This window comes from Carassius auratus, unplaced genomic scaffold (assembly GCF_003368295.1).
Source record: "Carassius auratus strain Wakin unplaced genomic scaffold, ASM336829v1 scaf_tig00043482, whole genome shotgun sequence".
Classification (NCBI taxonomy): Eukaryota; Metazoa; Chordata; class Actinopteri; order Cypriniformes; family Cyprinidae; genus Carassius; species Carassius auratus.
Window position 1 is genome coordinate 36,500 of NW_020526777.1, and position 26,899 is coordinate 63,398.

Consider the following 26,899-nt stretch of genomic DNA (forward strand, 5'->3'; position numbering starts at 1 on the left):
TCTCTCCAGCATTTACTAGTTTCCTCCTGTCTCCACCGTGAGTGTGTGTGTCTTCCTTGTCCTCATCTCCATCTCCACTATCGCCATTCGGATCTCAACTCAGCTCTATATCAAGGACAGTTTCACTTCTGGGTCTCCTCTCAGCCATTCATCTCACATCTGCTTGTGTAAATAAAATCATTACCTGCCATCTCTTGTTTCCGACCCATCTGTCCTGTAACAGAAGACCGGACCAAGACTGCCTTACGCAAGCATGAGCCATCCAGACCCCTTCCAGGACCTTGTCGACGCCTTACGGCAAACTCTCACCACTACTGCATCACCTTCACTACCAGCGAGCTCTTCTGGTAACAACTTCACCGCTTCTTCTTCGGCAATACCGGCTAGTCCCATGGCCAAACCAGCGCCCTTCTTTGGGTTGGCGGAGGAATGCAGTGGATTCCTTCTCCAATGCTCAAAGTTGAAGCCATTTTCGGGTGGAACGGACAAGCCCACATCACCACCTATTGTTAGGGTTTGGGTCCACAAGTGCGGTTGCATTTTGCTGCATACGTGGATGCCATCGGGCTTGAATGCTTCATCAAGCTCTCCATCCGCTTTGCCACTCGTATGCAGCTGTGTCTCGAAGAGCACCAGGGCCAGCTTCAACACAACCTCACCCTCTGCTGACCAGAATCCATTAGCACTCCAGAACCAGCCTCTGAACCCATGCAACTTGACACTACTCGATTGTCAGTGACTGAACGGCAGAGGTGGCTGAACCAGAATCTGTGTTTGTACTGTGGATCTCCAGGGCATATTCTCTCCACATGCCCCATCTGTCCTCCTCATCCCATGGTGAGTGCTATTATTCCTTCCGCAATTCAGATGAAGCCACTCACTACTGCCCTCAGTGCAGTTCCTTGGATACAACAACAACAGCAGTGGCATCCGGAAGGTGGATGCCGTCAGAAGTTGGCCAATGCCCTCAACCATCAAAGAACTCCAACGATTCCTCGGTTTCTCCAACTTCTATCGATGCTTTATTCAAAATTACAGTTCCATTACCAGTCCCCTTACCAGCCTCTTCTGGAATAAGTCCAAGTCTCTGTCCTGGACCCCTGCAGCCACGGAAGCTTTCAACCACCTGAAAGAAGCTTTCACTACAGTTCCCCTCCTGTTTCATCCAGACCCAGACCACCACTGGAGTTGGAGCGGTACTCTCCCAGCAGCAGGGGAACCCTAGCAGACTCCACCCATGTGCCTTCTTCTCCCGTAAGCTGAACCCAGCGGAGGCCAACTATGACATTGGGAACTGCAAACTTCTGGCCATCAAGTTAGCGCTCGAGAAGTGGAGGCATTGGTTGGAGGGAGCAAGAAATCCATTTCTGGTACTTACCGACCATAAGAACTTGGAGTATCTACAGATGGCCAAGAGACTCAACCTCAACCTGGTGGGTGTTGTTTTTTACCCGTTTCAACTTCATGATTTCCTATCGTCCTGGATCCAGGAATGTCAAGGTGGATGCCTTGTCCCATTGCTACTCACCTGAGGAAAGCCATGAAGAACCAGACGCAATACTTCCTGAAAAGCTCATTGTCAGCCCGATCTCCTGGTCCCCAGAAACCGTTCTCTCCTCAGATACTCCCACCAATGCTCTGCTGGGTTGCCCTCCAGACTTACAGTACATCAACAGGACTCTGCGCACTCCACTCATCCACTTCCTCAAAGGGATGTACTTGTATCTTTGTGGTAGTTGATAGATTCTCTAAATCCTGTCATCTGATTCCTTTAAAGGGGCTACCTACTGCCATGGAAACCGCAGAGCTCATGTTAAGCCACATATTCCAGTAATTTGGCATCCCCAAAGACAACGTGTCCGACAGAGGACCTCAGTTCATCTCAAGAGTCTGGAATGCCGCCTTCTCTCTCCTAGGGTTTGGCCGTCAGCCTATCATCGGGTTATTCGAGGTGATAACTCAAGCAGTCGAAATATTAAAGCTAGACTGGCTGCAGGAGGCCCCCAAGCACTTGAAGCTGGATGACAGATTTCTGTCAAGTGGCCGGGGGAAGGGGCTTCAGCGATGGTCTCTCTCACCTTTTTTGGCGAGCTCCATGATGAGGCAATAAGGGACCGCTGAATGATTTACATTCCAGGGCATATGAATGTGGGAGTAAACTCCACACAAATGTATGTGGCCAAATATGGTGACCCATACTTGGAAATAGTGCTCTGCATTTATCCCATCCAAAGTGCACACACACAGCAGTGAACACACACACATAACGTGAACACACACCTGGAGTAGTGGGCAGCCATTTTTTTGCTGCGGCACCCGGGGAACAGTTGGGGGTTCTGTGCCTTGTTCAAGGGCACATCAGTCATGGTATTGAAGGTGGGAGAGAACACTGTACTTTCACTCTCCTCACCTACAATCCCTTCCAGTGCGAGACTCAAACCCACAACCTTTTACAGGTTCTGTCAGTCTTGCCAACCTGCCTATACTTTACCCCTGGGCTGGTCAAAGCTATTTTGCATCCTCATCCTAATTATCCAGTGTCCAGTATTTGCTCTTTAGATTTACGTCCACCACAACCAACCAGTGGCATAAGTCGGAGCAGCTTTTCATATGCTATGGGGGCTGAAACTATGGGGCAGCTGCCACTAGGCAAACTATGTCACATCAGTTGAGGGATTAAATTGCCAAAGGCTTTGAGGCACATAGTTAAGCTTTGTCTCTAGGAATTAAGGCCCATTCAGCCAGGGGATTGCATCTTCTATGGCTTTAACAAGAGGTGTTCCCTTGCAGCAAGTACATTTATCAGATTATATAGTTTGGATGTCTATGCTACTCTGGAGTCTCATGTCCTTCAATTAGCACAGAGTCATGTCTGAGACCTATTCAATGCTTGTGTGGACACACTACACAACCTTGGGGGGACCAGACTCTTTGAGTAAGAAAAATATGCCTTGTTGTGAACACATCTGCTTGAGTGATTTCAGTTTACAACATTTGTTTTACACTAGTGCATCGTATTGCTTCAGAAGGATTTTATTAATACCACTGAGCTGCAGTGGAGTAGTTTTATGATGTATGGATGCACTTTTTTCCAACTTCACAAACACAGGCAACATTTAATGCCATTATATAGCTTGGAAAAGCCAAAGGAATTTTTAATATAACTCAGAATGGATTCGTCTGAAAGAGTAATGTCAGATACGTCTAGAATGCCCTGAGGATTTGTAAATCATTGTCTAATTTTCATTTTTGGGTGAACTATCCTTTTGACATTTGTTTGTTTTTGTTTTGTTTTTTACTGTTAGTGTCATCTTTTTAATAAATAAATGTAAATATTATTTTTCTTTAAAATGATAAAAGTTCAGTTTGTTCTTGTTTGTTCATTTTTTCTGCAGTATCACCAACAGCAGCTGTAGTAACACCTGCACTTACACCAATAGGTATGTTCCGTTACTTATATACCACAAAATGTACTTGATGTCAACAAACTTATAAGATACCCTTTCTACAGTTATTAGAATTGTACATTTTGATATCAGTCTCATGTACAGTTATTTATGCTTAAGGTTGATTGTTGGCTTTATCTTTAAAAAAAATATATATTTTACATTTACAAGGAAAAAGGTTTATTTGGTGATTTCTTTTCTTTTCTATTTTGTTTTGATTGATTTGTTTTTGTTTATCCAACCAGTATTCACAAGCCTTGTCAAAGTGAATTAGTTCATTAGTTATTGTATGTACCTGTGTTTCCCCAATTACCCTGTCTTCATAAGGCCTAGTCCTTTCAGTTTGTGTTTGCCAGTTCTTGGATATCTTCCATATGCTCTATGTTTCCCATTTGAATTATTAAAGACTCTAATTTTGTTTCCTGGTTCCTGGCTCCTTGACCCTTTGTGTACTGTGACAGAAGAACTGACCATAATAGTTTATTGTGTTTTTCTTTCTGTTGTGTCCCATTGACCCCCCACTTCGCCTGGAATACCTCCTTCTCCTGCTGGAGCAGGGGGAGAACTGTTCTGGGTACAGGCAAGCCTCACTAACTACCCAGATGACACACTCTGTGCATTCTATGACACCAGTTTGAACATTGCGTCTTTATGTTTTCCAATTGGATTATTATAGACTCTCATTTTGTGAATTCCTCGTCTCCTCGTTCCTGGCTACTTGACTCCTCATGTAGTATGACAGCTATATAATGGCAGTGAATGGTGGCCCTAATTTTGAAGCCAAAAAAAAGTGCAACCATCCATCATAAAACTACTGGTGGCATAACCCACAGATGTATTTTAAGTGGAGTGGTGTAAACAAAACATGGTTGTTGTGAGACTGCACTATTCTTTGAAAAGCTTACGTCGCACCTTCGACTATATTGTACACTTAAATGCCTTGTTGTGAACACACTTGCTTGAGTGTATTCAGTTTATACATTTTATACATATATATTTTTTCACTAGTGGATAGTTTTTACTTCAGAAGGTCTTTATTAATACCATGGAGCTGTGTGGAGTAGTTTTATGATGGATGGATGCACTTTTTTCAACTTCAAAAACAGAGGCAACATTTAATGCCATTATTCAGCTTTGAAGAGCCAGGGGAATTTGTAATAAAGGTCAGATTGGATTCGTCTGAAAGAGGGATGTAAGATACGTATAAAAGGGATTAGTAAATCATAGTCTAATTTTCATTTTTGAGTGAACAATCCCTTTTACTTTTTTTTTTTTTTTTTTTTTACTGTTAGTGTCATCTTTTTAATAAATACATTTAAATATTTATTTTCTTTAAAATTATAAAAGTTGTTTGTTCTATTTTTTCTGCAGTAACACCAACAGCACTTCCAGCAATTTGTATGTTCTGTTTAAAAAACGACTTTATCTTAAAAGGTTTGATGATTTATTTTCTGTTTAGTTTTGATTGATTTGTTTTTGTTTCTCCAACTATCTACCTACCTACCAGCAACAACTTCAACAACAGCTGCAACTTTAAAATCACCTTCAACCCCTACATTAACTACTACAACAGGTATGTACTGTGAAAAAAAGTAATAACACAAAATGTATTTTATGACTACTCACATACAATAATTAAACATTTTATTTACAAATCTGAAATCAAAATGTCTATTTATGACATTTTTACATTTTGAAGTGAACTGTAAGGAAGTGAAGTACCTATTTTACACAGACTTTAGTAGAAAGCATTCTTTATGTATTTATTTTTAAGATAAATTTGATAGCTGGCATCATGTAGTTCAAGTTATTCAAACACTGTACAAATTGTGAGTAAAAAAGGAATGGAATAATTTACGAATCTCTTAAACTTATATTTTATTCACAATAGAATATAGCTAACATATGAAAACATATGTGAAAAGTGAGACATTTTGAAATGTAATGCCAAATATTGGCTCATTTTGGATTTCATGAGAGCTACACATTCAAAATAATTTGGGACAGGTAGCAATAAGAGGCTGTAAAAGTTAAATGTACATTTAAGGAACAGCTGGAGGACCAATTTGCACATTATTAGGTCAATTGGCAACACGATTGGGTATAAAAAGAGCCTCTCAGAGTGGTAGTGTTTCTCAGTGTCAAGAGGATTGGTGCAGAGGATCACCAATTCCCTCAATGCTGCGGCAAAAAAAAGTGGAGCAATATCCGAAAGGAGTTTCTCAGAGAACTATTGCAAAGACTTTAAAGTTATCTTCATCTACAATTAATAATATCATCTAAAGATTCAGAGAATCTGTAACAATCTCTATGCATAAGGGTAAAGGCCGGAAAACCATACTGGTTGCCCGTGATCTTCGGGACCTTAGACGCCACTGCACACATACAGGAATGCTACTAGAAATCACAACATGGGCTCAAGAAAATTCCAGAAAATTTTGTCGGTGAACACAATCTACCATTCATTCGCTGTTGCCAGCTAAAGCTCTATAGGTCAAAAAAGAAGCCATATCTAAACATGATCCAGAAGCCCAGGTGTTTTCTGGGCCAAGGCTCATTTAAAATGGACTGTGGCAGAGTGGAAAACTGTTCTGTGGTCAGACAAATCAATATTTGAAGTTATTTTTGGAAAGCTGGGACGCCATGTCATCTGTACTAAAGACAAGGACAACCCAAGTTGTTATGAGCACACAATTCAGAAGCCTGCACCTCTGATGGTATGGGGTTGCATGAGTGTGTGTGGCATGGGTAGCTTATCGTCCTTCAGGTCGATCGCTGCAAACCTCAAATCTCAAAGATGCGTTTCTGTGTCAACATCTAGAATGGTACCTGATAAAGGACCTGATTCAAAACTCGCAGAACCAATATCAGACGTAACCCACTGCCTTTCTTGGGTACAATGAAGTAATGGCTGTAAAACCTATCCTCATATCAGCTGGAGGAACCGGCTCTATCGCGTCCTTCACCAGTAGGACTGCGATCTCTGCCCACAGAACGGGGCATCGGCTGCTTTCACTGTAGTGAAGCGGATGCCGCTGAACAAGGGTGGACACCAGGTGAACTGAATCACATAGCCGAGGCTAATGGTCTGTAGAAGCCAGCTAGATGGGCAGGGCAGCGCTGTAGCAGGATTAGCGGAACCACAGCTGCACCCGCGGTGGGGCAGCGAGGTGGAACCCAGGAACCCAACTCGGGTGGCTTGTGAGCAGGCCGGAATGTGGTGTGAGTGTGGGGTGCAGGGCTCACCTGGTTCCAGAGGTTTGCAGAGGGTGCGTGCGTAGGGCCTTTGTTGATGCTCCCGAACCGCCCGCTGTTGCCATCTGGCGAAGGAGGAGGATGAGTGAGGTCCAATGCTTGGCTGTAGGCAACTCTCCTTGCCCTCCTGGGACCCAGGGGCATTGAGAAACCAGACAAAACCAAAAAAAATAATATTTACATTTATTTATTAAAAAGATGACACTAACAGTAAAAAACAAAACAAAAACAAACAAATGTCAAAAGGATAGTTCACCCAAAAATGAAAATTAGACAATGATTTACAAATCCTCAGGGCATTCTAGACGTATCTGACATTACTCTTTCAGACGAATCCATTCTGAGTTATATTAAAAATTCCCCTGGCTTTTCCAAGCTGTATAATGGCATTAAATGTTGCCTGTGTTTGTGAAGTTGGAAAAAAGTGCATCCATACATCATAAAACTACTCCACTGCACTATATATTTTTTCACTAGTGGATAGTTTTACTTCAGAAGGTCTTTATTAATACCATGGAGCTGTGTGGAGTAGTTTTATGATGGATGGATGCACTTTTTTCAACTTCAAAAACAGAGGCAACATTTAATGCCATTATTCAGCTTTGAAGAGCCAGGGGAATTTGTAATAAAGGTCAGATTGGATTCGTCTGAAAGAGGGATGTAAGATACGTATAAAAGGGATTAGTAAATCATAGTCTAATTTTCATTTTTGAGTGAACAATCCCTTTTACTTTTTTTTTTTTTTTTTACTGTTAGTGTCATCTTTTTAATAAATACATTTAAATATTTATTTTCTTTAAAATTATAAAAGTTGTTTGTTCTATTTTTTCTGCAGTAACACCAACAGCACTTCCAGCAATTTGTATGTTCTGTTTAAAAAACGACTTTATCTTAAAAGGTTTGATGATTTATTTTCTGTTTAGTTTTGATTGATTTGTTTTTGTTTCTCCAACTATCTACCTACCTACCAGCAACAACTTCAACAACAGCTGCAACTTTAAAATCACCTTCAACCCCTACATTAACTACTACAACAGGTATGTACTGTGAAAAAAAGTAATAACACAAAATGTATTTTATGACTACTCACATACAATAATTAAACATTTTATTTACAAATCTGAAATCAAAATGTCTATTTATGACATTTTTACATTTTGAAGTGAACTGTAAGGAAGTGAAGTACCTATTTTACACAGACTTTAGTAGAAAGCATTCTTAATGTATTCATTTTTAAAATTGTACAAATTGTGAGTAAAAAAGGAATGGAATAATTTACAAATCTCTTAAACTTATATTTTATTCACAATAGAATATAGCTAACATATGAAAACATATGTGAAAAGTGAGACATTTTGAAATGTAATGCCAAATATTGGCTCATTTTGGATTTCATGAGAGCTACACATTCAAAATAATTTGGGACAGGTAGCAATAAGAGGCTGTAAAAGTTAAATGTACATTTAAGGAACAGCTGGAGGACCAATTTGCACATTATTAGGTCAATTGGCAACACGATTGGGTATAAAAAGAGCCTCTCAGAGTGGTAGTGTTTCTCAGTGTCAAGAGGATTGGTGCAGAGGATCACCAATTCCCTCAATGCTGCGGCAAAAAAAAGTGGAGCAATATCCGAAAGGAGTTTCTCAGAGAACTATTGCAAAGACTTTAAAGTTATCTTCATCTACAATTAATAATATCATCTAAAGATTCAGAGAATCTGTAACAATCTCTATGCATAAGGGTAAAGGCCGGAAAACCATACTGGTTGCCCGTGATCTTCGGGACCTTAGACGCCACTGCACACATACAGGAATGCTACTAGAAATCACAACATGGGCTCAAGAAAATTCCAGAAAATTTTGTCGGTGAACACAATCTACCATTCATTCGCTGTTGCCAGCTAAAGCTCTATAGGTCAAAAAAGAAGCCATATCTAAACATGATCCAGAAGCCCAGGTGTTTTCTGGGCCAAGGCTCATTTAAAATGGACTGTGGCAGAGTGGAAAACTGTTCTGTGGTCAGACAAATCAATATTTGAAGTTATTTTTGGAAAGCTGGGACGCCATGTCATCTGTACTAAAGACAAGGACAACCCAAGTTGTTATGAGCACACAATTCAGAAGCCTGCACCTCTGATGGTATGGGGTTGCATGAGTGTGTGTGGCATGGGTAGCTTATCGTCCTTCAGGTCGATCGCTGCAAACCTCAAATCTCAAAGATGCGTTTCTGTGTCAACATCTAGAATGGTACCTGATAAAGGACCTGATTCAAAACTCGCAGAACCAATATCAGACGTAACCCACTGCCTTTCTTGGGTACAATGAAGTAATGGCTGTAAAACCTATCCTCATATCAGCTGGAGGAACCGGCTCTATCGCGTCCTTCACCAGTAGGACTGCGATCTCTGCCCACAGAACGGGGCATCGGCTGCTTTCACTGTAGTGAAGCGGATGCCGCTGAACAAGGGTGGACACCAGGTGAACTGAATCACATAGCCGAGGCTAATGGTCCATAGAAGCCAGCTAGATGGGCAGGGCAGCGCTGACCAGGTGTTTAGAAACTGTAGCAGGATTAGCGGAACCACAGCTGCACCCGCGGTGGGGCAGCGAGGTGGAACCCAGGAACCCAACTCGGGTGGCTTGTGAGCAGGCCGGAATGTGGTGTGAGTGTGGGGTGCAGGGCTCACCTGGTTCCAGAGGTTTGCAGAGGGTGCGTGCATAGGGCCTTTGTTGATGCTCCCGAACCGCCCTCTGTTGCCATCTGGCGAAGGAGGAGGATGAGTGAGGTCCAATGCTTGGCTGTAGGCAACTCTCCTTGCCCTCCTGGGACCCAGGGGCATTGAGAAACCGGACCTTGTCAGTGTCCCTCATGTCTGCCAGACACAGCCAGAGATAGCACTAACCACTAACATGGACATCGCACACCTTTGTGGTGTTTCGGAGTTCTGTCAGAACTGCTGGATTATGACCGGTTGGTCCTTCAGTGCAGGTCCTTCAGTGCCTGAGCCTGGTGCACCTGCAATAACACCATGGCATGTAAGGCGGAAGCAGATTCCTCGCAAGCCCACATAGGCACCGCCAGTTAGTCCCGGGGGGCGGCAGCGAGGCCGAATCTTCATCAGACAGCTCTCCCTCCGATGCTGAGATCGACATCTGGTCAGGGGGAGTCCCACTGAATACCGCTGGTCCCTGCGAGGTTTGCCACCACTGTAATCATCAAACGACCCGCGCCAGAACGATCCCCAAATTGCAGGTTGCAGAGCCTGGTTTGCAGCTCCGAAATGGTCATATTCCCACAGTGGGAACATGACTCATCCACGAAAGGCCACCTCAGCGTGTTCGACACCCAGACACGTTTGGCAGCGATCATGACCATCACCCGTTGGCAGGTAACAACAGCACCCAAAAACACGGGTGAAACGGCATCCTTATAAGGCCGATCCGTCGTCTTTACAAAGATGCACCCGTGAAGCTCTTTTAAATTTGCTCTTTAAGAAATGCTCTTTTAGTGCTGAGGCGCACAGGGGAATTGGTTGCTTGCAACACGACAGGGGGTATTTTACATTTTACAATTATAAATATTAAATTTTAAAATGCTAAAGGTTTATTTGGTTCTTTTTTTCTGCCGTAGTACCTGTAACAACACCTACAACAGGTATGTACTGTTAAAACCTGATATACCAGAAAAATTTATTTGATCACGACACTTATTTAACCTTTTTACAGTTATTTGAATGATAAATTCTGAAATCAGTCCCATCAACAGTAACAAAGTGAAGTACCACACAGATTTTTTGCTGCAATTTTATTTTTTTAAGTAATGTTCTGCAACAACATGTGGTATGTAATGTAAAAGAAACAAAAAATGACAAACCGCACAATGTATTTGATGACTACTCACGTGTAATAGATCCTTTTTACAGTTATTGCAAGTTTGAAGTTATTGATGATATCTTTATATTTTCATATCCGCCCCATCTGTAATGAAGTAATTCTTTTTCCAAAAATTAAAAAATTAAAACACAAAACAAATGTAATGACAAGACATATAACAGAGATTTTTTTTAGTTTTGCAGTATTTTTTTTTTTTTTTAGTTTTGCAGTAAAAAAAATCAATGATAGCTTCGTATTTTGATATGAGTATTGTCAACTCTTTGAAGTCAAGTTACTAATTTTACACAGAGCTTAGTTCATAAAAAGTACATTTGAGAAATCACAAACACAAAAAAAGTCTAAAGTAGATCAATTGCTTTGAATCTTCAGGAAAACTAATTATAGACAACACCCAGACCAACACAGACACTGTGTATGTGTTTCTGTTTATTCTGCTCTAATAAGACACTGTTTTAAGTAATAAGTAATACAAGGGTTTGTTTATTTATTTATTATTATTATTACTTAGATTTTTCTGAAATATTTTTAACTGACAAAAGTGGCAGCCAGTATGTATTGCCCAGCCCAGCAAGTCTAAAGGTCTGTTCACATCAATTACGATAACTTTAAAGATAACAATAAATAAATCATACTACATATTAAAGAATAGCAGAGTCCACACGCAACTATAACGATAAAGGCACACAGACATGATATCACTGGAATCACTCTCGTTTTTTCCATTTAATGAATGATAAAAATGCTGCTGTAACAAGCTCGAGAATTTAATGCAGCAGATGAGCGTGTACTTAAAATAAACAGACGATATCTTCCGCCATCATAGTTATCGTTCTTCGTGTGAACAGGATTTAATAATTGATATTGGATTATTATTATACTGTATTATCATCAATTGTTCTATAAAGCAGTTACAGTCATTTGACATTTCAATTCAGCCAACATATTCATGAACATGAGCAGAGCAAAATAATGGCAGCGAATACAAAAACACAAAATTTTTGGGATCTTCTGTACTTTGCCCTGCTGTTGGTCATGAATATGGTGGAAATAGTCATATGACTGAAACAGATGAATAAATGTTGTTGTTTTTTCTAACAGTTCTTCAAATGTCATTGAGAATAAAAGAAGATTTTGATACCAGTCTCAGCAACAACAAAGATGAGAAGTTCATTCGCTATGCCAGTAAAATTGAATCAGCAGTGAGTAGTTCCATATTTTGTAAATAAAAACGTATTGATAAAGCTAAATAAAAAAAATACTGTGTGAATGTTAATTATAGAGTTTGTAATACAGAGTATAACTTCTTGTTTTCATGTAATTTTTTTTTTTTTTTTGCAAATATGTGTATTTATTTTACTTAATCTTTCTTGTGAATTATTATCATTCTAAATCACATTAGATAAATAATTAACAGTCAATAAAGATACAATCTGTTTATTGACAGTAAAGCAGCCCAAATCTGTATGCTCAGGTGTCATCTACATATCTTTGGTTCTTACCATAGAGTAATTCATCTTGAAAATGACATACATTTAAATCAGTTTTATCATAAGGTAAACTAATGTGCATTTGTTATTTTGTACAGATTGAAGAAAGTTACAGAAAATTGGCAGTCTATATAACGGTTTCAGTAAAAGTCACTCGTTTTAGGTAAGGTTTTCACTTAAAAGATTGATTTTGTTTTTTACCACTTGTATTAAACAGTGTGTTCTCATTGTTATGGTTTGTATTTATGCTCCATAGGCCTGGTAGCATTATAGCAGACTATGAATTTAACTCAACAACCAGCAGCCCCAACAGCCCTGAATTTGCAGCAGCAAACAAACAAGTTGGAAACATTCTCATAACAGAAGGATTCCCTGTAGATCTGGATGGTTTTGCTCAAAGTGGTAATGCTAGACATTATTCATGTCTGTGAATAATGTCAATTCAATGATTTTTTTATCATTTATCATTTTTATTGATTACAATCTGGTTTGTTATAAGGATTAATACTGCTTTTAAAAATGTTAAAAGAACCATAAATATAAAATATAAAAAGGTCAAATATTGTTTTTGGACTCTACTTTCAGAACAAAAGAACCTGTCCACTGCAGAAAAATGGTATCCTCAGCAAAATATGGAGCTAAAATGCATACGCCCAGATTATGTTGATGGTACAATGAGATGGACAGTAAATGACCAAGATCTTCCATTAAGCACCAATAAATACAAAATTTCATCTGACAATAGTACTCTCACTGTGAAGAGTGTCAGTGTGCTTGACAGAGGTGAGTAACACATCTTCATCCTACCAGCAATAATCTTACAAGTAAGGCTTTATAAACTACATAAACACTTAAACTAGTCTAACACACACACACACACACAGTTGGCATAGGAAAAAGGGTTAAAGCTTAATCAGTAAAGATAAGAGAATATCATACATATCATACACCCGGTGCAATGTGACGCAAGGTGCAGTACACCATACTATAACAAATTATTTTCCATCTAAAGTATATATATATATATATATATATATATATATATATATATATATATTATACAGATTTATCAAGTTCAGATAATTTTTTCAATAGATTACTTTTTAAAATAAAGGATTTCAAATTTTATTATGCATTTTTAATCTTTTAACTTCCTTTAATAATGTTGCTTTTTATACATGAAAAAGATCTGAGTTTTTTTTTTCAGGGTTGTATACATCACAATACCCCACATTAAAATAAATCATGCCCAAGGAATATATAAAGAAAGTAAGAGGGGGCAAGACCTGGTTGAGTTGTATTAGTAGTGTGTTGTCACCATGTCCCGAGAGACATTGTTCCACAGATCTAATATACTGATACACATACGATTTCATGTTGCTGTTTTTGTTAGTCCTGTTTGCTGTATAGGTACTGTATGCTAATTTCTGTTGTTATAGTTAACTATGTGAAGTGATATGGAACTGTAATGCGGTCAAGAGTGCTGCCTGGAACTATGTTCGCCATGCATTTCCCAGAAAATAATTTCATAATGTTCGTCATATATATATATATATATATATATATATATATATATATATATATATATATATATATATATATATATATATATATATATATATATATATATATATATATATATATATATATATATATATATATACATATCTTCATATATATATATATATATATATATATATATGAATGTAAAATATATATATGAAGATATGTATATATATATATATATACATATATATATACACATATATATATATATATATATATACATATATACATATATATATATAGAATATAGTGCACAGGTAATAAGCACTTGTGATTAAACTTTAATGATCCTTTTTGGGACATTTTGGATTCCATTTACTTTCTTTTTATGAAAAGAATGTGGACTAGCAAAAACAATTTCTTGTTCTAGTATGATGTTCCACTTGTATTATGCTATAGCATAACTGCTTATGCTTACATTGCTTTCAACTAGCAAATGTAGTTAAGTTATTGAAGATAAGTTGTAGGTATGTTATTGAATAAATACAATTATGTAAACCAGTCTATTTTATTGCTTTAGAAAATAATAAATGCATAAATAATCTTGTGGGTTTTTTTTTTATTAATTGCAGGTCGATACGCATGTATCATAAACAGGACAATACCTTACATTCAGTGGCAAGATGTAGTTATTGAACCACTTCCAGATATCATAGTGGGTCAAAATAAAAGAAAGTTCCAATGTGTAAACAAGAGTGTTTTACTTGAATGCTGTGAAGAAAAAAACAGTGTGGAGTGGACCCCAATATCTTCTGGGGATGTTGTGGTACCTACAGGTTGTACATACAATACATATTTTTACAGAAGTTGCTGACTGGAGATTTGAGTTGTGATGAATTGCTTTGTTCAATTCAACATGTTTTCATGTGTTTTCAATTATTGCATTTACTTCTTTCATACAATCAGAGGATGGATGCATCACATTAAATCATACAATCAAACAAGGAGAATGTGGGAGTGAAACCTTTGTTTGTCGACTCAAGAACCAGGCACTTCAAAGTTTCAGCTATGGTAGTTCAGATGTTACAGTTATCAAAGTAAACGAAGGTGAAGCTTCAGTTTTCTTTATCATGTGACATAGTTTTTCTGTTTCAGCTCTCTGAAAGAAATAACTTTTTCTGTTTTTCTTAAATATTTACACTAGAGTTCAGCTGTAAAAATGAAAAACTTGGAGATGGAAAGGAAGGTGAAACTTTGATAGGTCCCTGTGAAAGAGACAAGGAAGGCACCATAAAATATAAATGTATATCAGGTGAATGGAAGCCTGAGGAGACAAACTGTATTCTTAAAGTGATCATCAACCTTGCAAATAAAGTTCAGGTAATCTTAATCCATTTATATTTAAAATATTCTGATATTTACATTTCATATTTACTATGTAATTTATTTTGTAGGTTTTGTTGGTGGAGGACATACCAGAGTTTGTCACTGAGCTTAGTAATGTAACAGAGAAGAATGAGAATGAAATAACACAGTCTCCTGTCACTGTCCTAACAATCGTTGAAATTCTTTTAAAAGTAGCTAATATTTCACAAAACATTCTCATTAATCAGCGTGTGATGGAGGTATGTACATTTACAGTGTGTATGCAAAAAAGACATCAGTCAAATTGTGGCAAAAACTTTTTTTTAGCAATAAAATATTTGTAAAAAAAATGTTTTTACTAAACATGATTTTAATTTCCAGGGTTTTCTTAACACAGTGAATATCCTTGTTTCGGAACTGGCCTTTAATTCATGGGAAAAACTGAACAATGACAGCAGGACTGATAACACCAGCACTGCACTTCTAAGGGCTATTGAGAACATAGCAGCCCGTCTCACAAATGTCAGTTTTTTGATTAATAAAACATCTATTGAGTTGAACAGAACTGTAACAACCAGCACCTCATATAGTGGAATATCAAACCTGCCAAACTCAACTACCGAGATTGAGATTCCACAGATTCCTTTATCCACCCCTATAACCATCATAGTCTTCACAACTCTTGCTGAAATCCTACCTTCCCGTAATACTACTACCAGTAGAAGTAATAACACTAGCAAATCAGATGTCCGCATCAATGGAGATGTGGTTGTAGTTAAGATTGACATCATAACAATTAACAACATATCTTTTGCGTTTGACATTAATGATCCGTTTTTGGGAAATCCTCAGTGTGTCTTTTGGAACTTCAATCTTGACGCATGGGATTCCACTGGATGTGAAGTAAAGCCCTATATAAGTAAAGGGAATGAAACTGGCAAGATTAAATGTGAATGCAACCACACAACCTCTTTTTCAATCTTAATGTCACCATTTTCCATTAAGAACATACCCTTAGCCTATATAACTTACATTGGTGTAGCTATTTCGATGGCCAGCTTGATTTTGTGCCTCATTATCGAGATTATCGTGTGGAAGTCAATGACAAGAAATGACACGTCCTACATGCGGCACGTCTCCATAGTCAACATTGCCGTGTCCCTTCTGATTGCAAACATCTGTTTTATCATTGGAGCTGCGATCGCAGAACAGCCAACCTCAGTGGGTCGCTGCAGTCCAGTGGTTTTCTTCATGCACTTTTTTTACTTGGCTCTTTTCTTCTGGATGTTAATGTCAGCGCTGTTGCTCTTTTATCGTACAGTTATGGTCTTGTCTCAAATGTCAAGGGCCAATATGATGGTTATTGCCTTCATGGCCGGTTATGGTGCACCTTTGCTCATAGCGGTTATTACTGTAGCATCAACAGCTGGACCTCAAAATTATATTTCCAAACAAAATGCATGCTGGCTGAACTGGTACGAATCAAAGGCCCTGCTGGCATTTGTGATTCCAGCTCTCACTATTGTAGCCATAAACCTTGTGGTTTTGATTGTGGTTCTGTACAAGATGTTGAGCAGAGGAGTTGGTGCTGCTACTCAACCAGATGAGAAACATGCCCTGGTGGTCATTGCCAGGTGTGTGGCCTTTTTGACTCCTATCTTTGGTCTAACATGGGGATTTGGCATTGGAACCATGGTGTCACAAGATTTAGGCATTCATGTGGTGTTTGCACTCCTCAATTCACTGCAGGTACTACTTTCTTTACTTACAACAAATTATTATATTCTATAATTCTAACAATCCATTATGAAACCTCACAACAGAGTATTATCATACAAAATATAAAATGTTCTTTGTTGTTATTAAAATGAAATTGAACAGCAACTATTATAATTATTTACTCAGGACAATTTCATCATATATTTGTATCACTTGTGCAGGGATTCTTTATTTTGGTGTTTGGAACGCTTTTAGACAGCAAGGTATGAATTCATTTTTGTTGCATGACAATTTGACAAGACATTTTGTCAGAATTATTTTATTAAAACTTTTATCGAGTCATTCAGTAGTTCTTCAGTGCTTTAACCTGTTTTGTCTTATATGGTTGCAGTTACGTGAGGCTCTGGCAGGACGCCTGTCACCAAGAAACCTTACCAGCTCTAACCGCACCAGGGTAAATACTAACAAAACAAGGCATATGATCCATGCGATACTGCTAAACATCTTACAGTTGGCTTTTACTCCTTTATTTATGCTACCAGATTATAGATATGTGAAGATTATAGCTGATATCTTAAATCTTTAAATTACAGAGTACTAGTGCAGGACCATCATCTTCAAGTGGACTGGGTTTCTTTCAAAGGATCCGGAGAAGTAAGTCTTATTATTAAAATAGATAAAGTTGTCTACATATTTTACTATACAGACTTTTATTTGGTCAAAATAGCTTTAGTAGGTCAACATTATTTACAATAGACAATAAATATTTAAATAATGTGCGAATGTCTATTTGCAGATGTGTTCAACATATCTGAAGCCAATGCTTTCTCAGCAGCTACATCTTCAAACAGCTCCAGTGGCACAGATACTATGAATGCATAATCAGCTGCTTCATAAACTATAGTTTACTTAATTACATGTTAAACAGCCTTTCCTAAGCAGGTTTTCTATACCACAAGTATATGTAAACTGCACTATCTGCTACTGATTTCTGGGTTGAGGTGTTTCTATGTTCTGAAGTAGTAATAAAAATATATATTATTTACTTAATCAAGTATAAGTACAGTACTTAAACCACTGATTAATAACAGAAAACATTTAAATCGATCAGTAAACTACAGAAAATGTGTAATATTTTACAATTATATTATACTAATGTAACTGACCAACAATTTTCAGTGATGCAAATGCTGTTTTGAATCGAAAGTAGTGCTTTCATTTACACATCATACAAATTCATGTAATTTATAATTGAATACAATGAGACAAGAGCATTTTTCAGCTGTGCAATTTCAGTGTATATAAGGAATACTAATAAAAATGAAGAGGGTGCATACTGTCAAATAAAAATATAATTTGCAGTTCAGATCAATTCCATAAATCCACTGTGTAAGTGAAACAACATTTGAGGGAGATATTGAGTTCAATACTAGTCAATGTAAAAAAAAGAGTAAAGAACGAGTAAAACATTTAATATTTAAAACCTGTTTTACATTAAAAAAGTTAATATACAGTGATGCAAACTACTCAACTTTTTTTTTTCTTGAAAATATGGTATCATTGTACATGATTAATGAAATTCCTAACTAATTGTGACAATACATTAACATATTGAGACATACAAATAAGTGTGAAAGAGTGCATATTTTAAAATATTATTTGCAAATAGTAAAAAAAAAAAAAATGTAATTCCTGCTACTGGGATTCCTCTCACTTGGGTCCTCAATGTTCTGTTTTTGGTTCAGGCAAACCCCTTAACATTTCTGCCATTATTATAACTGTTGACTGTACACTCAGGTGGGTCACCAGCTCAACCAGATACCCATATCTGGGCCCTGGTGAAAAGTGAGTTTGCATATATTTGCATCCTTTCCCATTGGTTACCGTCTTGTTAGGAGCTATGGCCTCACGGGATGCAGACTCATATCTGACAGGGTTGAGTAAAATGCAGGTTTGAATTAAATCCCTCTAGAGATGTTTTAGGTATGTTGGCTGGCAGGCTAGCATTAACAGACCTTTGAGCTCTCCCATTGTATGTATAGTAGGTGTTCTGCTTTCCATAGTGCCCTAGGACACAGTGTGAGTTCGAAAGAGAAAGTGTGGGGTAACATAGGTAACCATGCTTCTCGGAGAAGAGAACACCAACACCCCGACCGGACTCACAATTGTGCCCTCGTCATGCTACTTCCCAGGTTCCCAGGCTAAGTTCCCAGGAAACCATGCACTGTAAAAAATTTCTTGTTGTTTTTACAAAAACTTTTTGGCAGCTGTGGTTGCCAGAATAATTTTGTAAATATACAGAAAACTGTAAACACATTTACGTCAAAAACTGTTAATTTTACAATATAAAGCTGTAATTTACAAACAAGAAAATGTGAATATAAACCAGTAAATTCAACAACACACAAAATTAAATCTGTTTTGTACCTTGAAAATACTGACAACCACCATAATAATAAAGATGGTACTGTATAAGAGAAAGCCACATGAAGTATCAAAGCTCATCACAAGTAGCTTCACCACAAGCAGAAGTATATATTAACATATAGAAGGTGCACATTTATGGAAACACAAAACACCATCATGGTAACACACGTGATACTTAAATAATGCAAAAAACTTTCATTAAGCAACAGAAGATGTAACATAAAGCTCAAATGTACATAACTGATAACAAGAACTATTTAAAAACATGATTATTTAAACAAAATACTTTCAAACGTGTAGTGTCACGCAGGGAATTCTGGGAATATCAGTTTACAGTTTTAGACTGTAAATTATACATTGATTTGTTCTTTTTTTACTTCTAAAAGCTGTATAATTAACAGAATTTTACTGTAAATTTACATTAAATGCTTTGTTAGATCTTTTACAGTTTTTCCCTGTATATAGTACGGGAACTTACTGTTAACCTATTATCAGTTTTTTTTCCGTAGCGTTTTTACAAAATTTTACAGTTAAAATTACACTTATTTTTTACAGTGTGATTACCTACATAACCTGAGATGAAAAAGAAAAGATAATAACCCGGCCGTCTGCCCTCTTCTATGTTCTCTTCACAAAAGAGAACAAGTAAATAATAGAGGGCATCCAACTTGTTCAGCAGTTGATCCACACACAGATTTTGTGGTTGAAACATTTAACGAGAAAACTAAATCTCAGATCCTAAAAAAAAACAACAAGTTTGGCATCTCTTCATGGTTATTTCCAGAGACTTTAAAGAAGAAGGTAAAAATGTGTTTATTCTTATAAATATGTAACTGCTTTAAGTTTCCTTTTTGCAGTACAGTTAATGGAAGGAAATTGTTAACTTGACTTTGAAATGTGCTATTCAGTATTGTACTTTAAAAGATGTCTTTCCTCATCAGGCTGGAGTCTGTTATTAATATAAAAGAACGATAGTTTGAGCTAAATGGCTGGAGTTAAGTAGTGTGCTATTCTTGCAGTTTGTGCCACAGTAATTAATTATTAAATAATCCTGTTTTCTTTTCTGATTGATTGCAAAGGGAATCCATGAAATATTTGATCCTAATGTAGCCTAATGTATATATCTGTTATAAAAAAAAATTGTATGGATACAACATTCAAATGGATGAATGGTTGGATAAAGGCCAGCATGGTGGCTCAGTGGGTAGCTTTGTCTCCTCAAAGCATGAAGGTCCACAGCCATCTGTCCAGGGTATTTCCCTATCTTTGGACTGAGGATAGAATGTATTTCTTTTGGGTGCTATGTTAGGTGCTATGCTAACTATTACTACTAGTGCGAGATCACACATCAAGCACCATTTACAAGTAAAAGCAGTCCAAAAGTTTTAAATATGTTGGTGGATTTTGATGTGACAAGACAACAGGATGTTCTTTTTCCAATAGGGGAAGTACTATATATACATATATATATATATATATATATATATATATATATATATATATATATATATATATATATATAGAACCCTTTCATTTGGTACATTACTATAATTTAGAGGTTAACATTTAACAAGTGTCCAAACTATTCACCTGCTATTTATCATGCAGTTGTAAGGGTGCATAAGGTTTCATAAAGACTTGTCTTCATCACAGAGTAACTTAATACTTAATTACCAGTTAACAAGCTCCTCTCTAGTTTTTATTGTTATTATTATTATTATTATTATTATTATTTTATTTGTCAGTTAACTAATATGAACACTTTAGTACCAACTGTTTGGTACTTGGTAATTAAGTGTTCATATTAGTTAACTGACAAAAATATAATAATAATAATAATAATAATAATAATAATAATAATAAAAACTAGAGAGGAGCTTGTTAACTGGTAATTAACTATTAAGTTAATAATAAAATCATAATAACTGAGAAAAACTTTTAGCAAAACAACAAATTTTGTGATAAAATCTGGAGAAGACTACTGTACCTCATCAGAAGTAACAAAGTACAAAGGTCTTCACAATTATTGGATTGGAAGCACACTACTACTGTATGTGAAAAAAACCTTAGACCTGGTCACCCTGGCTTAAAGTAAGGGTAAATTATAGGGTCAAACAGAACCTAACATTGCTTTTATTTATTTATTTATTTGCGTTAAAGCAAAAATACAAGAGACATTTTTTTTACACGGTATATGAGTTAAAGTTATTGTGATTCTTTCTTTTGATCAAGAGGATACATCCTGCCTTGATCTTCAGCTGTTTTTAGACAATCAACAGTCACCCTGCCCTCCCTGCCTCCATTGATCAGTTTTATCATTGTTCTCTGATTTTACATGACATAATTTCCTATTTTAGAGATGTCAGGTATCTGGATGAGCCATATAATGGCCATCTAAAGAATGTTGAAGTGATTTTGACCAACATACATCAATTAGAAACATGGCCAGTCAAGGTACAGTTAACTACAAAATATTGTTGGTTCACTATTTTTTCTTTACAATCTCTTCACAGCAGTTCAGTCAGTGTACTGTTTGAGTAAATGAATTACTCCGGGATATTGGTTTGTTTGAACTCAGAGGGAGCGTCAGCCACATTAAACAAGTTAACAGCTTAAGTCATTTGTCATCAAATGATTTGTTCGCAAACCGGATATGACAAACTGCTTTGTTTTGAACTGTCTTACAACAGACACGGAAGAGAAGACAATGCTGAATAAAGTCATAGTTTTTGCTATTTTTGGACCAAAATTTACGTTCGATGCTTCAAAATATTCTAACTGACCCTCTGATGTCACATAGAATACTTTGATGATGTTTTTCTTACCTTTCTGGACATGGCAGTATACCGTACACACAGTTTCAATGGAGGGACTGCGAGCTCTCGGACTAAATCTAAATAAATATCTTAAACTGTGTTCCGAAGATAAATGGAGGTCTTTCGGAACGACATGAGGGTGAGTTATTAATGACATAATTTTCATTTTTGGGTAAACTATCCCTTTAATTCCATGTAAAGTATGGCATCCATGAACTGTTCGTATCAACACTCTAAAATACAATTATTATGTTGCTGCAATAATACTTTTTTAACTGATTTTGATGTTTAACAGGTGCTGGTCATATAATTAGAGTATCGTCGATAAGTTCAGTTGATTTTGCTTCACTAATTCCATTCAAAATACATTTCAAATGTGTATTTCTTTTTATTTGGATGATTATAACTGACAATTGGAAAATCCCAAATTCAGTATCTCAGAAAATTAGAATATTACTTAAGACCAATACAAAGAAAGGATTTTTAGAAATCTTGGCCAACTGAAAAGTATGAGCATGTACAGCACTCAATATGTAGATGGGGCTCCTTTTGCCTGAATTACTGCAGCAATGCAGCGTGACATGGAGTGGATCAGTCTGTGGCACTGCTCAGATGTTATGAGAGCCCAGTTTGCTCTGATAGTGGCCTTCAGCTCTTCTGCATTCTTGGGTCTGGCATATCGCATCTTCCTCTTCACAATAACCCACAGATTTTCTATGGGGTTAAGGTAAAGCGAGTTTTCTGGCCAATTAGGAACAGGGATACCATGGTCCTTAAACCAGGTAGTGGTAGCTTGGGCACTGTGTGCAGGTGCCAAGTCCTGTTGAAAAATTAAATTTGCATCTCCATAAAGTTGGTCAGCAGCATAAAGCTTGAAGTGCTCTAAAACTTCCTGGTATACGGCTGTGTTGACCTTGGACCTCAGAAAACAAAGTGGACCAACACCAGCAGATGATATGGCACCGCAGACTATCACTGACTGTGGAAACTTTACACTGGACCTCATCTCCTCTCTTCCTCCAGACTCTGACCCTTTACTTTCATAAACATTTTTTACTTTCATCAGAAAACATAACTTTGGACCACTCAGCAGCAGTACAGTCATTTTTTGAAGCAAGGCGCCTCTGACGCTGTCTGTTGTTCAAGAATTGCTTGACACAAGGAATGCAACAGCTGAAACCCATCTCTTGCACACGTCTGTGCGTACTGGTTCTTGAAGCACTGAATCCAGCTCCAGATACTGAATTTGGAATTTTTCTTATTGGTCAGTTATAATCATCACAATTTTAAGAAATAAACATTTTAAATATATCAGTCTGTGTGTAATGAATGAATATACAGTTATATACAAGTTTCACTTTTGAATGGAATTAGTGAAACAAATCAACTTTTTGATGATATTCAAATTAAATGTACCTGCACCTGTAATTTCAGTGTTTCACATTTTTACATTGTTGTTACCAACAACATTATTCACAGTCAAACTATTCATCATTATTATTTGTTTGAATAATAGCTCAACTTTTTAAATATCGACATGACTACTGGTGAGATCTAAAAGCTTCACGACGAGCTTTATGTTGCTCATCGCGTTACTGTAAATTTGGGTTTTGGTGGCGAGACAATGTATTTCCCTCTTTGCCATATAAGTGAAGACTGTCCTTGGATATTAACACAATAACATAAATACTCCCATAATATATTTTTACATACTGACGGAGAGTTTCATAAATGCTTTCTTTATTTTATACTTGACATGAGTAATTTAAGTGACTTTTGTTACTGAACTTTTTTTGAGTTTTGGATTTATTGGACATTAAGTTCACCTGATTTGTAATTCCCCTTAGTAATGAAATTCACAGTGGTCAAAAATATGCAGTTTTCACTACAGTTTGTCATATTTGGACCATTTTGTTTAATCTTAAAAATAAAAGAAAATTCACAGTGCTTCTCACACAAATGACTCAACCACAGACACAGCGATGTAATTCATTGGGGGGGGGGGGGGGTATTATAAAATACAGTTTATATATAAATATATACAGTCAGTCAATCTCCCTCATGTGGACAAACGCATAACTTTCTGGAAGCCTGAAAGAGGTGTTCTGAGCAAAGTTTGTATGATTATAAATTAGGATTTTTTTTTTTTAATCATTTATGGAATACCTCACTAATTTCCAAACATCAATGAATGTAAAGATGCAGTGTCAGTGTGTGGTCAATACTCAGACTGCATTAACATCATTGGGAGACATGTTTTCATGCTGGAGTGGATTTAATATCTCTAATAAAGACAGTCCTGTGAGCTGCAATAATTTATGTCATGGTAACTATTAAGAACTGTTTTTATTTTTGTATTCAGTTTTATCTGATGAACCTGAGTGTACAGAGCTGATGTGTCTTTACAGCTTGAACACTACTGTGAGCTTTAGCTCTTCCTGCTTGAGGTGTAACATCACCCAACAGATGATTTGTTTTTTGTCTTTTCGTCTTTCTGGAATAATGATTGTGGTTCAATGTCTTTAGGTCGTTGATTTCTTGAGGTGTCTGTCTAATTTAAAATCCAATATTTGTTATTTTGTTTCTTTTTTTCATAGATGTAAATTAATGTTTGTTCACTGTTCCGTCCATCTGTATGTGGTCCAAATTCCATCTGCATAAATCAGTTGAGAAGTTACAATTGCTCAATGTCCATTTAACTTTTCTTTTTGCTTTTTATTATTTTCTTCAGTAAAATCAATCTAATTTTTGTTTAATAATATTTTTTCTTTTGTATTTTGAGAGAATACAAAACAAAAATGCAGTATTTCAGATTATAATAGAGATTTGGCCTTTAAAATCCAATTGCAAAAAAGAGAGCAAAAAAATAATAATAATAATAATTTCATGGAGGCTTGTGAATTCCCTAGTTGTTTTTATACATAATTATTTACTTTATTAGGTTGTGGATTAAAATGTATATTAAAGCATTCTTATAGACTACTTTTTAAATGTTTTAAACATTGTTTTGAAGTGTAGTGTTTTTTTTTTTCTTTCTTTTTTTCTCATTAGTTCAAACCTGAACACAGAAAACACTTTGTTACACAAAACATTACAATTCTATTCAAATGTAACAAAAATGAACAGGAATGCTTTATCAGAGCTTAATCCTTCTGAGTCAGATCTGATTTTAACCTCTTATTTCCCTCACTGACTGGCTATATGGTTATAGCCATATCAGTTACAGTGTGTATAATGCTGTATGTGTGTGTCTGCGAGTGTGTGTGTGTAAGTAAGTGTGTGTGAGTGGATGTATCTATTTTACACTCTTGATTTTCACTCTTAGAGTGTAACCCCTTCCTTGCAGTCTTGCAGTCAGATATATATATATATATATATATATATTTTTTTTTTTTTTTTTTTTTTTTTTACATAGTTGCAGTATTACAGTCACACCTGTTCATAGCTGTGTATGTGTGTGTCCGCACGTGTGTGAGTTGGTGTGCTGATTTTGCACTCTAGATGTTTTAGAGTTTCATCCCTTTATAGTCATTTTTCTGCATTCTGGGGGATTTGTAGATTGTACACAAAAAAAAAATAATTCCCCATTTCCCATTCATTTCCTATGGTCGGACATTTTTGACCGAAGACCATGAGTGTGACAATTTTTATTTTTTTACGACCATTAAGCTTTTTTAAATCATGCCTTCGATTTTTTTTGTGTGTGTGTTCACATACCAAGTGCCATAAAAATCACCAAGTTTCGTACCATTCTGGTGAAGCCATGACTTTTAAAAATGCATTATTTTTATATTTAGTACATTGTTCTGTTTACAAAATAAACAAATTATTGTTGGTACTATCAATTACTTCTTTTACATAAGCTCCAATCCACAGGAGATTTTATTTTGAATGTCCAAACAGTCTGAATTTTGCATATGTCTACTGTGTTCCTTTCATTTTGGTGAGTACACTTTTAGGAGACCATCAATGCATTAGTCACTGGTTTGACGTCAATGCCTGAATGTACCGGAAAGGATGTAAATTGTGGTGCTGCGGGTTTGTTCATACTGTTTCTCTGAATCACTTAATGAAAAAGTCCTTTTTTTCAGCTTTTCAAAACACTCTACCTTGTGATCTTTTGTACTTAAGTTGATTTCTGTACATGCACCATTCCTATTGCTATGGTAAACACTGTAAATAAAACCTGAAAAATGACCCATATTAAAATCAGTATATAGGAGAGCAGACATTCTCATTCAGCTCCACCTCACAGAATGCTGCAGCTTTGACCTGAAGGCTACATTGCCTTGGAATAGTATAAATAGAATAGGATAAATCAATAGGAAACAAACAAATGATATGACAAAATGCCAGCTTACATTTTACATGGTTTCTTGAATGGAATTTTGAATGAGAATGCAAAATAGATAGATTTCCATGGATGCTTATTTAACAAACAAATGCATTTGAAGAAAATAAGAATCTAATTTGCAAGTGTGTTCCCTAACAATAAATTGTTCTTAAAACCTTTACTTTCATTTAATGTTATACTAAATTAATATATGTTTACGGTAGTGTATTTACAGTAGTCATGTTTACAGTAACGTTTTGATGAGAAAACAAACCTTTTGAATCTGTAAAGTTGTACTTGGACACAGAAGGTATGATGTCAATAATAACAGCAGTTTGATTTGAGTTTGTATTGTGCATGATGAAAACCATGCCCATTAACACTGATGCTTTTTAATTCCCTAATAATGTTGTACCCTTTAAATCTGTCTTTACATAACATTACACAACTGTCCATATTCATGTTCTCCACCACAGCCAAATAATGAGGCTCAGTGTTTTCACCCTTCATGCTAAATAAACATGGTCGGTGGAGCTCCTGTGTGTTACCACATATTACCATAGTCATATGTGAGTTAGATGAGCTGGATACGGTTGTGGTCAAAATAACAGGAAAACATAACCACAACACTGGTGGTTTAAAACAACAAATG

At 36.4% G+C, this 26,899-nt stretch overlaps 1 protein-coding gene across 1 annotated transcript; it reads left to right on the forward strand.

The window, feature by feature from the left end:
- The first annotated feature begins 5,008 nt into the window (after nt 1-5,008).
- Nucleotides 5,009-17,937, forward strand: LOC113086584 (adhesion G protein-coupled receptor F4-like). Its single transcript, XM_026255452.1, has 15 exons — nt 5,009-5,019; nt 10,332-10,355; nt 11,693-11,793; nt 12,180-12,244; nt 12,338-12,483; nt 12,667-12,864; nt 14,220-14,423; nt 14,554-14,694; nt 14,792-14,967; nt 15,042-15,212; nt 15,334-16,701; nt 16,893-16,934; nt 17,063-17,125; nt 17,265-17,325; nt 17,468-17,937. The coding sequence occupies exons 3-15, from the start codon at nt 11,701-11,703 to the stop codon at nt 17,551-17,553; spliced, it is 2,814 nt and encodes a 937-aa protein (XP_026111237.1). The 5' UTR covers nt 5,009-5,019; nt 10,332-10,355; nt 11,693-11,700; the 3' UTR covers nt 17,554-17,937.
- Nucleotides 17,938-26,899: the final 8,962 nt, after the last annotated feature.

Excerpts from the sequence above, each read along its gene's own strand:
- LOC113086584 (XM_026255452.1), top strand. The coding sequence starts at position 11,701 with ATGTCATTGAGAATAAAAGAAGATTTTGATACCAGTCTCAGCAACAAC. Across the intron at positions 12,245-12,337 it reads GTAAAAGTCACTCGTTTTAG|GCCTGGTAGCATTATAGCAG; the intron begins GTAAGGTTTTCA and ends TATGCTCCATAG. Across the intron at positions 17,126-17,264 it reads CCAGCTCTAACCGCACCAGG|AGTACTAGTGCAGGACCATC; the intron begins GTAAATACTAAC and ends TTTAAATTACAG.